Source organism: Biomphalaria glabrata, chromosome 3 (assembly GCF_947242115.1).
Source record: "Biomphalaria glabrata chromosome 3, xgBioGlab47.1, whole genome shotgun sequence".
In the NCBI taxonomy this organism is placed as follows: domain Eukaryota; kingdom Metazoa; phylum Mollusca; class Gastropoda; family Planorbidae; genus Biomphalaria; species Biomphalaria glabrata.
Window position 1 is genome coordinate 51,640,751 of NC_074713.1, and position 15,583 is coordinate 51,656,333.

General features: G+C 35.7%; 1 protein-coding gene across 1 annotated transcript; it reads right to left on the reverse strand.

Annotated features, from left to right (window-relative positions):
* Nucleotides 1–3,742: 3,742 nt before the first annotated feature.
* On the reverse strand, nucleotides 3,743–15,583 carry LOC106050674 (E3 ubiquitin-protein ligase RBBP6-like). Its single transcript, XM_056022674.1, has 3 exons — nucleotides 12,334–15,583; nucleotides 9,862–10,050; nucleotides 3,743–4,674 (listed from the first exon to the last, which is right to left on the reverse strand). Exons 1-3 carry the CDS (start codon nucleotides 15,554–15,556, stop codon nucleotides 4,571–4,573), a joined length of 3,516 nt encoding a protein of 1,171 aa, XP_055878649.1. The 5' UTR covers nucleotides 15,557–15,583; the 3' UTR covers nucleotides 3,743–4,570.

Here is a 15,583-nt window from a genome sequence, read left to right on the forward strand (position 1 = left end):
GTTTTCTGTTAGATAGTCAGCACAGCTTTCAAGCACTAACATTTTAGAAATTCTGTTGTTGTTTTTTTCCACCACTAACAGGGGAAGAGACTACAACTTCATTGGTGTCAATTTTTAAATAAAGATTCGTACAAATGTTGAAAATAAATCAGATGTAGTAAGGGAGGCGAGTTTTTGTTTAAATCTGTTCAAATTAGAAAGTAATCTCCCCTAGACTGTCTATAAATGTAAATGGAGTCCTGACGTTAAAGTGTGAGAATGAACTATAGAAATCTTGGGGTGTATGCAATTTAAGCAAAAATAATAATAATAATACAAGTTTTAAAAAAAAACATAATTCAACTTTAGAGATTTTATTTCAATAAATATTTATTGAATAATGGTGATTTGGGCCTGATCAATGATGAACTATACAAATAAAAAAATGTTGATAACAAAACATGTCTGTGAGTCTTCAGGGAGTCAAAGGGAAAAGAAGACTCTGTTATTTACATAAATACAGCATGAGTCACAAAGTGTATAGTGTGGAAATCCAATCATTAATTATTCAAGTGAAACTTTATACAGGAAACAATTTACTGGGAGATTATCAACAAACATGGCTGTATGCTGATGTTTGGTTATAAACGTAGGATGTATGTTGATGTTTGGTTATGAACGTAGGATGTATGTTGATGTTTGGTTATAAACGTAGGATGTATGTTGATGTTTGGTTATAAACGTAGGATGTATGTTGATGTTTGGTTATAAACGTAGGATGTATGTTGATGTTTGGTTATGAACGTAGGATGTATGTTGATGTTTGGATATGAACGTAGGATGTATGTTGATGTTTGGTTATAAACGTAGGATGTATGTTGATGTTTGGATATGAACGTAGGATGTATGTTGATGTTTGGTTATAAACGTAGGATGTATGTTGATGTTTGGTTATAAACGTAGGATGTATGTTGATGTTTGGTTATAAACGTAGGATGTATGTTGATGCTTGGATATGAACGTAGGATGTATGTTGATGTTTGGTTATGAACGTAGGATGTATGTTGATGTTTGGATATGAACGTAGGATGTATGTTGATGTTTGGTTATAAACGTAGGATGTATGTTGATGTTTGGTTATGAACGTAGGATGTATGTTGACAAGTTTTTTTAATGAATGTAGGTTGTATGTTGTAAACTTTTACATGAACGCAAGTTGTATCTTGAAATGTGTACTTTAGTGTCCACACTAGAAAAAAAACTACACAAAAGAATGAATATTATATTTTATTTTTCTAAAACTAAAATACAAACGTGGTCTGTAGATGAAGAAAATAAACTTTGTTGGTTTCGTCACAGCAACTTTAGAATAAAACTTTTACATTTAACTTTTGACATTTGAACTTTGACCATTATAGGTCAAAAAGTGACGAGGCAACTGATGTGAAAAACATACACAAAGATGTCTGCATTTTGTTCATCTACCGTGACCTTCACCCTGCCAGAATATTTAAACCAGAAAGCTGCATCGATTATTCAAACAATTAGGTAAACATTATCAATGAGTCAAACAATTAGCTAAACATTATCAATGAGTCAAACAATTAGGTAAACATTATCAATGAGTCAAACAATTAGGTAAACATTATCAATGAGTCAAACAATTAGGTAAACATTATCAATGAGTCAGTCAAACAATTAGGTAAACATTATCAATGAGTCAAACAATTAGGTAAACATTATCAATGAGTCAAACAATTAGGTAAACATTATCAATGAGTTAAACAATTAGGTAAACATTATCAATGTGTTAAACAATTAGGTAAACATTATCAATGAGTCAAACAATTAGGTAAACATTATCAATGAGTCAAACAATTAGGTAAACATTATCAATGAGTTAGTCAAACAGAAATGAAAACGATTTACACATTAACATTTTTAACAATTATTAGACTCATTTGAGAGTAAATCTTTTCATTGTATTCTTTAATATTTTTTGAGACATGACAAATATCTTTATATAGGTTAGTGAATCTACACTTTATTCTTAAATCTCAGTTAGTGAATCTACACTTTCTTCTTTAATCTCAGTTAGTGAATCTACACTTTCTTCTTTAATCTCAGTTAGTGAATCTACACTTTATTCTTTAATCTCAGTTAGTGAATCTACTACACTTTATTCTTTAATCTCAGTTAGTGAATCTACACTTTATTCTTTAATCTCAGTTAGTGAGTCTACACTTTATTCTTTAATCTCAGTTAGTGAGTCTACACTTTATTCTTTAATCTCAGTTAGTGAATCTACACTTTATTCTTTAATCTCAGTTAGTGAGTCTACACTTTATTCTTTAATCTCAGTTAGTGAGTCTACACTTTATTCTTTAATCTCAGTTAGTGAATCTACACTTTATTCTTTAATCTCAGTTAGTGAATCTACACTTTATTCTTTAATCTCAGTTAATGAATCTACACTTTATTCTTTAATCTCAGTTAGTGAATCTACCTACACTTTATTCTTTAATCTCAGTTAGTGAATCTACACTTTATTCTTTAATCTCAGTTAGTGAGTCTACACTTTATTCTTAAATCTCAGTTAGTGAATCTACACTTTATTCTTTAATCTCAGTTAGTGAAGCTACACTTTATTCTTTAATCTCAGTTAGTGAATCTACACTTTATTCTTTAATCTCAGTTAGTGAATCTACCTACACTTTATTCTTTAATCTCAGTTAGTGAATCTACACTTTATTCTTTAATCTCAGTTAGTGAGTCTACACTTTATTCTTAAATCTCAGTTAGTGAATCTACACTTTATTCTTTAATCTCAGTTAGTGAATCTACCTACACTTTATTCTTTAATCTCAGTTAGTGAATCTACACTTTATTCTTTAATCTCAGTTAGTGAGTCTACACTTTATTCTTAAATCTCAGTTAGTGAATCTACACTTTATTCTTTAATCTCAGTTAGTGAAGCTACACTTTATTCTTTAATCTCAGTTAGTGAATCTACACTTTATTCTTTAATCTCAGTTAGTGAATCTACACTTAATTATTTAATCTCAGTTAGTGAATCTACACTTTATTCTTTAATCTCAGTTAGTGAATCTACACTTTATTCTTTAATCTCAGTTAGTGAATCTACACTTTATTCTTTAATCTCAGTTAGTGAATCTACACTTTATTCTTTAATCTCAGTTAGTGAATCTACACTTTATTCTTTAATCTCAGTTAGTGAATCTACACTTTATTCTTTAATCTCAGTTAGTGAATCTACACTTTATTCTTTAATCTCAGTTAGTGAATCTACACTTTATTCTTTAAAGTTTCAAGAACAGGAGGACATGCACGTGCACAAGGACATGAAAAGAAGCAGACGACAGGCAGACGACTGGAAGATTATGTTCAGAACTTTAAATAATAAATCTGTATATAGTTTGTCCATCGTGGTTCGATGATGACCACTCTGTCATCCAGGGGGCTTTGCACTGGGGTTTTGTGCCTCCTCATGTGGACGGTGTGAGCTTTTCTTTGACCAATGAAATTCTCTTACTCTGATAGACTGTCTGCATTAGTCTACAACAAGGCCTACCGGCCAACATGTCGTCTGCTATCGTTCTGATGTTATGTTTATAGTGTGTCATCATATCAAAGCAGTCTAACTCTCCTGACCCACCCTTTTCACCAAACCTTTTTTTTTTTAAATCTATACACCATTGCTTATATAATGAGAGATCCTGTTTGAGAAACACTGAAAAGTAACAAGGGTTCGTCTTTCTTCTGGTCTACATGTATATGTATTCTTTCATTTTATTTACCGCGTTCAAAGTTTCAATCAAAATCGAACCTGTTACATTAACTCTTTCTCTCCGTAATTATTAACCACAATCTGGTGGAATCAACGCTGGTATCGTCTGTTAGGAGAGAAAGAGTTAATTACATAATAACTAGGGACAAGAATACAATTAATCGTAACTATTGAACAGTTAGTATTATTAGTTTGTATAGGGACGCACCATACTTGACAGACCTTGAACGCGACATTTAGTGACGTCACGACTTAGTTGGGTTAGAGATTATTTATGTGAATATAGTCAGTTGGTGTTAGTGACGTCACGACTTAGTTGGGTTAGAGATTATTTATGTGAATATAGTCAGTTGGTGTTAGTGACGTCACGACTTAGTTGGGTTAGAGATTATTTATGTGAACATAGTCAGTTGGTGTTAGTGACGTCACGACTTTGTTGGGTTAGAGATTATTTATGTAAGTATAGTCAGTTGGTGATAGGACTTCAGAGGGACAACGTAACATTATAGACAGAGACTCGACTGTGGCCTTTACAGTATTAAACGTCATCTGTAGTTTTATAACGATTTGGGCTTGGTCTTTCAACTTGTTACATGTGTAGGTCTTGTTACTTGTTACATGTGTAGGTCTTGTTACTTGTTAGTTAAGTACATCGAATACACCCGTACAAGAAAGCCAGACATCTCCAGAGTAATCTGTCCAAGTCAGCCAGCCATCAACAACTGCAGGGGCAAGGCCTATCGCACAACAATGTTTCTCTTGAATGATGTAGGAAAGTCAAGGTCAAGGTCCAAACGGGGCGCCTCTCTTGGGAGATCCGAAGGCGCTGAGTGCCAGGGCTTGCAGTTCTTTGGCTCTTTGCTTCTTCATCTCTTCTCTGTGTTGAACTGACAGACAGACAGACAGACATGAAAGATAATCACATTAATAGTATTTCACAATATTTAATGTCACGTGATTTTTTTTTGGGTGTTATTCTAGTTTCGTTGTTGTTTGGGTCGGGGAGGGGGGATTCAAAATCTGGCAGTTTGCAGATTTTGATTTTTTTTATTTTTTTTTTGAGGTTAGGGTTAGAGTTAGAGCTTAATAAGCTAGAGTTAGCAAGAGTTCAGTTAACAGTTAATTTACCAAGGTTTTGTATGGAACTTTTTCAAATAACTGTTAGCCTCCAGATTAAGTTTAAAAAATTCTTGTTACACATTTGTAGTTATCCCACAGATAGGTTTGGTTTCTATTCCAGACTTTACTTGAATTAGTTCTATTGTAGCCTGCCACTCACACAGTTACATTCGTCAATCAAAATACTTAATCAAAGTCTTCAATCAAAAGACAATCAAAGTGCTCAAAGTGCACAATCAAAGAGCTCTATCAAAGTGCAAAATTAAAGTGCTCAATCAAGGTGCAATCAAAGTGTACAAACATAGTGCACAATCAAATCGCTCAATCAAAGTGTTCAATCAAGCTGTACTCTCAAAGTGTACAGATTTCACAGTCAGTGTACATAGTTCCTGGCCATGCATCAAATACTAAGTGTATCTTATCTTATATAATACAGACGTTACTTCAAAAAAAGAAGATGATTACGTCCTACGCGTCATGCATTCAGTCATGCATATTAACCAATGACTTAAATTTTGCCAAGTCACTGGTTTTCCTGGCTAGCTCAGACAACCCATTCCATGCTCTAATAGCACTAAGGAAGAAGGAGTATTTGTACAAATTTGTCCTAGCATATGGGACGAGGAATGTGCCTTTATCTTTGTGTCTTTCTGAGTATTAAATTTTGTTTTTGTATTTGAAGATTATAGTTCAGTGTTTTATGTATAATTGCTACTTTACTTTTGCGTCTTCTGTCCTGAAGGCTTTCTAAATTTAGTGATTTTACTAAAAGAGTGATTTTACTAAAGTGTAGACATGCTATATGACTGAGAGTAGCCCAGGTAATGGAGAAGGGATTTTGGTTTTACTTTTATTTACATTTCACTTGATAGCGCATTATCCAACTCCAATGTGTTCTATTTATAGCCAAGAAGTACGCACTCAAATAGAGTATTCAAATTGAACAATCTGTTTGGTAAAGTGCTCTACCCATAGACATATATATATATATATAGACTGGACGATAAAGTAAAAATTATTATGGGAAACATTTGGGAAAAGATAAGTTTGTATGAGTTATACAGCAGTTATGAGCAGTGTAAAATTAAAAGTATTTATAGTTTGTTTTTTTTTCAGCCATAACCTATATAATTCTATATTATTATATCTCTAATCGTGCCTACCAAATCTATTAAATTTACATAATTAAAATAATTATAAATAGTTTTAAATACTAGATTTAGATCTAGTCTATATAAATACTATAGTAAAAAAAAATACTACTTACTACTAGTACTATACTACTGTACTATAAACTATAATTGTAATCTGTATAGTCTAGTCTATAGACACTATAGTCTATAGTTAGTATATAAAATAGTCAAGGACTAGATTGTCACTAGATCTATAATCTATACTTATACTAGATCTAGTCTATAGTCTGCATGCATAGATGTTAGACTGACTAGTTTAATAGTTAGTAGTAAAAAGTATGAAAAGTATTAGACCTAGTTATTACAAATATTAGTCATATTTATTAGATTTAGATCTATCAATATTAAATTAGTGACTGACAGTCACAGTTATTCTGACTTACTGAAACTGAAAGTTAATGTGTATAATTTTCTTTTTTTTTTCAACCTTTAGAATTTATCCTTGGCCTATCGTACTACGAACATTAGAGCACGTTCAGCTCATTTTCTTTGACTTTTTTGACTAAAAACTAATTCTAACTATTTGAATCGATAAGTCGACCGCCATACATTAATAAAGAATCCGTGTCAACAAACATAGATCCACATCACAAACCTATATATATTTGCCTATGTCTATGATTATGAAACAAAGGCAAAATACTGGGAATATGGCAGTTTTGTACTTTTCAAAAGTAAAGATCATAATTATATATTGGCTGAAATGTTAGTCCTAGAATTTATAGCTCAATTGCCGCCATTTTTTTTCACATAGATATAGTACATCAAACATATTTGACTTCCCCCAAATAAAAATAACTTCCTACTTCCAGTCTATATTTATTTATGTCTATGGCTCTACCTTTAAGAGAGATGCTTGACTGCATGTCTAGAAGTGCAAATGAATGAAATGATAAAACTTATTTTAACAATCAACAGTGATGCCTTTAATAATATTACCAAAAAGGAGAAGAAAATAAATAAATGCGAAACGTAACTTGGTAAGTGTAACCGGAAATGATGGACTCTTCGACAACTATTTCGTTTTTAATCTTTAAAAAAAAAAAATGTCTGGCCATGTTGTTTTCATGACTAGACCTGTCGTTCACATTGCACTGAACTCAATTAACTTGTCATTGACTGAACATGAAACCAATGATTGATTTTCTTTTTCGGCCCTCTTCAACTACACGAGTTTACTATTTGACATTGTCGTCTGGTAACACTCTGGGGTGATGGGATAGCAACCCACATAAATGGTAAATGCAGGAGAGAAAATACTTATAAATGTTATTTTACAATGAATCTGTCTAAAAATCTTGTTTATTATTGTGTCAAGTAATTGTGTATACATTTTTTCATTGAATTATTGCTTGTTGTTGTTCTGTTTCTATTAATTACAATATAAAATTTACATTATTGACTAATTGATCGACCCATACTTTGAGGTCCCTCTATATGGATGACTCAACTTCGCCAGAGGTGTAGCTAGGGAAGGGTGTGTAGGTGTAGCGGGGGAGAATTAGAGAATCCCCTCGGGACCCACATTAAATACATTAAAATTAAAATTCAAAATTACATTAAATATTACGCAAAATGCAGGGGCCCTCAAAAAGGTCAAGCCCCCCCCCCTCCCGGGTCCCTAAATGATGGCAAATTCTTAGATACGCCACTGCTTCGAAATGCCAACACTTTTTACTATATGAGATCCTCTAGGGCCCCTCTATCTTAGATCAGACGCAACTTTTAAAAAAATAATGGGAACAATTATTTCAGTTATCAACGCTCGTTCAGTTTCCATTTATAGATCTACTAACTTTATTTGTTTGTTTTATGTTTGACATGTTTCGGATTTTCTTTCAGAGTTGAAGATAATCTACTTCCTAGTCCAAACCTCTCGCAGGACGACGGAAGATGGGAACCAGGCTGGATTTGAATCCGGGGCCATCGATAAGTCCAAGCGACAGTCCAGCGCGCTAATCGCACGACCAGGCAGCCAGCTTTAGTAGGCCTAAATCGTCAAATAAAATGAGCCTTCTTGAGATGGGTTGATTCAATCAATGGCTTTACTAATGTGTATAGTAGAACACAGGGTAACTTAAGTTTAAAATTGTTACCATAATTGAGCAGCAAGCCAAACCAATCGATTTTTTTCCTCTTGAAGCATATTTACATTCGTGTTGCGAGAGCCAATATTTGGAACATTCTGCCGTATAGATCGCAATGTCTGAAAGAGGTATTTTACTTGACAATAAATTTTAGATCACCTGTAAATAACAGGAATGCAACGCAATAGTTTAGTTTCAGAGAAAGTAGTCGCTAAGTCAATTGTTTGAACAATTATTATCGAGTTGTTTGCTCTCGTTAAGTTCCGATTATGTTCTGGTTATGTCAACCTATCGACAACTAAATCAGTGGTGAGTCAGAGTAATTAATCCATAGTAGCCTACAAATGATTTAGGCTTCACGTTAGTATCAGCTTTAAATATTTGACAATCATTGTATTTAAAGTCTGTAGAATATTGTTTTCATTTCACTAAACATAAACATTTGTTTCGTATTTCGTTAAATCTGCGTTATGATCTTCGAAGATCGGATGATAATTTTTAAAGAATAATCTTACTTAGAATGTCTGATGGATATTTGGACCTCCGCACGTGACCTGTCTTTTGCTATTCTTTTTCTGTCCTTCGCCTTGACCTGATTCTCTTTCAATGACAGGCCCGTACATTCTTTTATGTTGTCTTCCCATCCCTTTTGTCTGCCTCTGTTTTTCTTTTTTCCCCCCACAGGTATGGTCCTTGCGAGCCCTGAGGACTTTGTAATACAGCCATACAAGTTTAAGTCTGCGTTTTCTATCTATGGTCGGCAGGTCATCGCTGAGCTCTACTGCCACACATACGAAGTCTTGATGAAAGATAGTGGTGAGCCAAGCAAGATTGGTATGCTTATGTCTACTTAGCCGGTACGCTTATGTCTACTTAGCCGGTACGCTAATGTCTACTTAGCCGGTACGCTAATGTCTACTTGGCCGTTGCTTACAAGGAATCATGTTCTTCTTACTACTGATTCATGAAGCTGGTGGAGGTTCTACCTCAGGGTAGATTTGTATGAAGACCAAACAGATCTTATCATAGTTATGTCTCAAAAGGGAAACTACTCTAGAGAATCTAGCAGCAGAAATAAAAGGTGTTGGCATGGTTTCTTCTTAACGGAAATAGAAATCTCGGGTGACGAGGTGGGTTTCATTTCCGGGGCCTCTAAGACGATGTAAGAAATATAAATTACATCAAGATTGGTACATCAAGATTGGGTCATCAAGATGGGTAAATTTGTTGAAACATACATGTAGATCTAAATAGACGCCTTAAAATTTGCTTTATATATTAGATACGTATCTTGCAAGACAAAGCATACATCATTATAGCTATCTTATCTTATCTTATATAATACAGACGTTACTTCAAAAAAGAAGAGGATAACGTCCTACGCGTCATGCATTTAGTCATGCATATTAACCAATGACTTAAATTCTGCCAAGTCACTGGTTTTCCTGGCTAGCTGAGGCAACCCATTCCATGCTCTAATAGCGCCAGGGAAGAAGAATCATTTGTACCAATTTGTCCTAGCATATCGAACGAGGAATGTGCCTTTATTTTTATGTCTTTCTGAGTATTTTATTAGATTTTGTTTTTGTATTTGAAGATTATGGTTCAGTGTTTTATGTATAATTGCTACTTTACTTTATCTAAAGATCAAATATATTTCATAGTAAGTACCAACCAGATAAAGAGACCATCTGTATTCCCCATCCAATGGACCAGAACCAACCAACCAAAAGAAACGTAACGGTGAAGAGTTGAGCCAAACCGACCAGACAGTTAGCACACAAGGTGGTCAAAATCTGGTCATTCTTGTTGGACACCCGAGCTTGACCACAGCACAAGATGGACAAGCCGCTTAAGGCAGTACCTGGAAAAAAAAATATTGTATTGCCAGATTAAACGTACAATGTGTGTAAACAATTACACTCTGATTCTGATTAATATCTGTTTAAAGGGTGTTTTTATCGCCGTAAATGTGCCGACTATTTTCCTAATTTCTCCATCACCTAATCCTTACTCTGTTTAACCGTTTAGGCACCACTTATAATGTATCGATCGTCCCAACTATTAGCATTTAAAATGTAACGTTTCTATATCAGACATTGCGATTTACTGGGGCAGATGATTTAACGCTCGTCTGTTTCTTTGGCCGACAGTTAACGACCAACCGCCATTGTTTTACACATAGGTGTAATTTTCATGCATTGAGTTTATTTTTTAACTAAATTTTGTAGTGGAAGAAGAACTTTTATGTTTATGTATATTTACAATATCTACTATGGATGAAAGAGAAGGGGGTGAAAAGGTTGGTCACAAAGTGGTACGAATATAGTAATGAATGGAAGACAAAGACTCAAGTACAAAATGGAAACATTTATTTTCAAACTCAAATTTTGCACATAGTAGTATGGAAGTTTGACAATTTTGATAATGCAACGCGCTAATGATGTGAATGTCTTGGGTTCGATACCCAAACTTTTTTTTTCAATGACTTATAAAAGAATATTCGGGTTACCATATTGTTTGAACATAAAGTAGGAATTAATTTTTGTGTGTTGCAATAATCGTGGGTTCGATCCCCATACTTCTCATATCTTTTTAGCTTAATGACAAATAGAATGTGAATGTTTAGTTCACCAATTAAATTGGTAATTAAATTAGTTTTTGTTGTCATAGGGAAAAAAAATGTAATTGTATGCTTTTCAAATGATCCTAATGATATTTTCTTGAAAAGTTTCTTTATAGAATGACACTTTCTTCTTGTCTGTTTCCTGTAGTTACTTAACAAATAATTTCGTTCATGACTGTAAGTCTTCAGAAATGAAGAGGAGTAGGCCTAGCGAGTGGCTGCACAGTATGACAGCTGGCAAGAATCGAACTCTGGACCATCGTGACGACGTTTTCCAAGGGGCCAAGCAGTCATTGATATAATTTGGATTTGTGAAAGGATTGAAAATGATTTTTTTTCTTTACAACACAATATTGTTTCAAGACCATTTCTAATGTATAATATTTAATTGTGTGTCCAGTTTCAGTGACATTTAAGGTCTGGAAATAATTGATTGCTCGTTGATATCGAAGATGGGGGGGGGGGGAGGGAAAAACAATCTCAAACTGCAGCCTGTGGGAGACAACTCATCAAACACCAATAGAGCAAGATATCAAACGACACTATTTGGGGCTGGATTTTGGGGCTTACAATGTGAAGAGCAGCAGAAAACATTGCCAGATAGGTTCGAGACCGGAACCCACGTGTCATGAGAAAGTCTGGCTGAAGAGAATAACAAACATGGAGGGGATCGAATGACCAAGAAGCGAAGATGGCAGGAAGGACCTGAAGGAAATTGACCAGAGCTGAGTCCGATGGCGGCTCTATGCCCCACTGTGTGTCAAAAGTACTAAGTTATTAGTAAGTCAAGTGACACCAAAAGTGAAAATCACATGACCATGAATACCCAGAATGCTTTCAATACTTTAATCGAAATTATGTGTTGCAGCTGTTGGTATCAAAAGAATGCTTAGAAAGAATGTTTAGAGTTTATGATGGACTTGACAGCTAAGCAGGGATGAGAGTTTTGTCACTAAATATGTAGGCTAAATAGTTGGGTTTTTTTCTTTTAATGGAATGAAAATTTTTAAGCAAACCAAACCTCATTTGTAAAACTAATTTCCTCACGGATTATAAAGATTATTACTTATCATCATATTAGAGACGAATGAGTATTCATTCTATGGCGTATAACATTTTGGCGTATAGCCTTATGGTGGAGGACTTGGGGTGTAAAAATCGAAATTTGGTTAGTAATTTTCTCGTGAGTCTACCAATCTCACGTAGGTCGGTGTCAGTCCATTTGATGACAACACTTACTGAAAGGAGCACTGGGACGGCCCAGCTTTTGATTGCAGTGATGAGGTTACTGCCAGACAGTGTTGAAAATTTTATGTACTCTTTTTTTTATATTTCATTATTATTATTTTTTTTATTAAAATACGAAGAAGAAGACGAAGAAGAATGAATATAATAATTCAAGATCTTCAATAATAACAGTAATAATTATAAAATTTTCGAGTCATGATTAAGTTAAAAGTAATAAACGTAATCAAACTATGATTTATGAATATTTAATTTAAAAAAAATAAAAAGACAGACCTGAACCAGGGATGACGATGTTGAGCAGGAGACAAGCAATCGCCAGACTTAAGGGGAGGTAAGGAATGGCGTTCTTAATAAAGGTCTCATCGTTGGTCAGAACAGACTTTGGCTTCTCGTCTGCTGCTTCCGGAACCATGACCGCTGTGGCGTTCTGTATCCGATAGTCCACTGACCTCCTAGAAGTGGAGTCTCTTCTTGAGGAGATAGAAATGTTGTCGTCTTCTTGTGAAGAATCTCGTGGAGTTGTCAGCGCCCCTGGAACCTGAAGCGAGCTCATGCTCTGCGTCTTGTGGGCGATTTTTCCCAATTTGGAGCCGTTGCTGCTGAAACTGGTTTCCGGTGAAGGAGATCTTGACCTCTGGTTGACCGGAAGAGCAGACGTGGAGTTTACTGATCCAGATAAGGAACTATCTTTCAGTTTTTGTTTGATATTAGCCAAGACAACGCGCCCGGCTTTCCCGTAAGGGTCAGATTTGGTTTCGTCCACAATGGTCAAAGCAGCAGGCACTGAGGTTGTTTTGTTCTCTTGTTTTGATTGGTCAGTTTTCGGCGAGTCTTCACTGGTGGTGGTAATAATAATCCCATTTACGGACACTGTACTCCGGGGAGTGACACCATTTTTGATTTTGTCAGAGGCGTTATCCTTCTGGGGTTTCTTCTTCTTCTTACTTCCAAACCAACTCTTTATTCCGGAATCTTTCTGTTCTTCCTTGTCTGTAGTTGTTGCTTCGATTTCTTTGGGATTTTTGCTTGAAGTTTTCTTTTTGTTGGAGTTCTCTGGGTTATTTTTAACAGGCAAATTTGTTTCTTTGTTAATTATTTCTTGGTTATTTTTAACAGGCAAATTTTTTTCTTTGTTGGTTGTTTCTTGGTTATTTTTAACAGGCAAATTTGTTTCTTTGTTGATTGTTTCTTGGTTATTATCGTTTAGCAAAGGAGTTATTTCCTCTTGGTTCCTTTCCACTTTGATTTCTGCCTGATTCTTAGGACTTGATAGCAAGCTAGTTGTGTGCTCTGCTTGAGATTCTTCCTTGATTCCTTCTTCTTGCTTACAATCTCCGACGTTGTCACTGGGAGCCACGTTTTCTAAAACATCTTCAGGCTTATCTGGCACCTTTGAAACAATGGCCGAGGAGATTTCGTCTGGCTTTACAGGGGCGATTAACTCAGCCTTAGATTTTGCTTCTTCTGATACCAAGATTGTTTCTTTATTTTGTACCATGTGGTCTTCTGCCTGATCCTTGTTTTGTAACTCCTCATTATTTTCTGTAATTTCATTCATATTTTCATCTTTCTTTTTGTTTGAATTCACTATAGCTACAGAACTTTTTGTCTGTCTTTGTTTGACTAATTGTTTTTTTCCTTTTGGAGCATGATTTTGTTTTTGAGCAGACGATGTTTTTTCAAAACGAGACCGAGGATTCTGCTCTTTTTTCTGAGGAGAAGCTTCCTCTGTTTTAGCCTTAGGATGACCTTGTGCTGACTCTTTCCCAGTTTGAGGCTCAGTCTCTGGTTTTGGCTGGACGTGCCTCTTGTGTTTAGCATTATTCTGCTGCTTAGAAGCATTGACCTGTTTGCTGTATCCCCTTGCAAGGCTCTCGGCGTATGGAGCATACTTGAGTCTGTCAGCAGCCTTCATTTCTTCAATGGGTCTATGAGGTGCTAGAGATTTGTGAGAGGACGAAGATTTAGCACTGGCGTAACTTTTTTGTGTTCTGGCCGAGGATCTCTCAGCAGTGTGTTTAAAGTCATTGTCAAGAACTAGGCTTACGTCATCGGGATTTTCCGCATCTTCATATCGTGGAGTCCTTTCATGGTTAGGAATATTGGATTTCACATCTTCGGGCTTTTCGTTGACTTGATTACTTTGAGGGTCAGTGCTTTGGGTTATTTGTTCGTCTGCGTTGGAACTATTTTTTGTTTCCGCGTCAGTTTTGATTTCGTGAACATCAGAAAGAGTTATCCTTTCCTGGTGATCTTCTGCTGTGTTTTTACTGACACCATCATCAATGTCTTTACCCTCATCAATACTGTCCGGACCAACGCTGCCACCGTCTACGGTGTGCGCTGTTTCAATGGTCAGAGCTGATACTCGATTAGGAGTCTGTGGTGTTATGATCTCTTCCCCTGCACCAGCCTTGACCTTACTGTTGTCTTTATCCGTTTCTGAACTTTTAAACATTGCGAAATAAGAACTTTCTACAGAGTCTTCAAAGTTCATTGCTCCTTTTTCTGTTGGGACTAAGCTTTGATGAGGTACTTGTGTATCCTGGCTTACGTCTGAAGAGTTATCCTCAAAGTTTTGTCTTTCTGTAACATGAACATTACTCTGCTGGTCACTGTCTGAAATGTATTTAGTTTTATGCTTTTGCTTTGGCGACCCTACATTTTGTTCGTCCCTCTCTGACAAAGTTCCGGAAGATGAATCAACATCCGTTTCCGAATCACCAGACTCAGTGCTGAATTGTCTGTTCAGCACTTTATTAGCACCACTTTCTATGGCTGATTGATCAGCCTGTCTATAACTTTGCAGGGACTCTGTATCCTCGTTCAGAACACTGTCCAGTTCTCGAGAATCTAGTTCAAAATGAACATGGTTTTTGGAATGTGATTCGACATGAACAACACTCGTGGAATCTAATTGGAAATGAACATGATTCTTGACATCTGATCTGTGATGTACGAATTTGTCTGAATCATTTTTGGTTAGGGCGTCGTTGTTTACATCGTCTATCACATCATCCATCTCGTCATCGTTTAAATCGTCTGTTGATGTGTGCAGAAGTAACACGTCATCTTGTAATGTTCCACCAAGTCTTGAGTCTACATTTTCTCTATTATCTTCTAGACCGTCGATTCCATTGGGTTCATTAGCTGGCCTCGAACTTATATTGTCATTTTCATTGAGATTTACATAGTCAAAGTCATATAAGTCATCTGAGTCGTCTGCTTTAGTTGACTTGACTTGGACTACACTTCGGGGCACAGAATCAGTAAAATCATGCAACTGTTTACCTAACTCCGGCCCATCATGCAACTGTTTACCTAACTCCGGCCCATCATGCAACTGTGTTCGTACGTCATTTCCGCCCAGCGGACGAGACACTTGTACGTTCTGGCTGCCGGTCGTGGACTTGGCGACCTCATGAACAAAACTCAAGTCGTCTGCAGACTCTATAGGCGTCATGTTTCGTACTGACTTTAACGACGTCACTGACATTTTGAAAGGATCAATGCGTATTGTTTC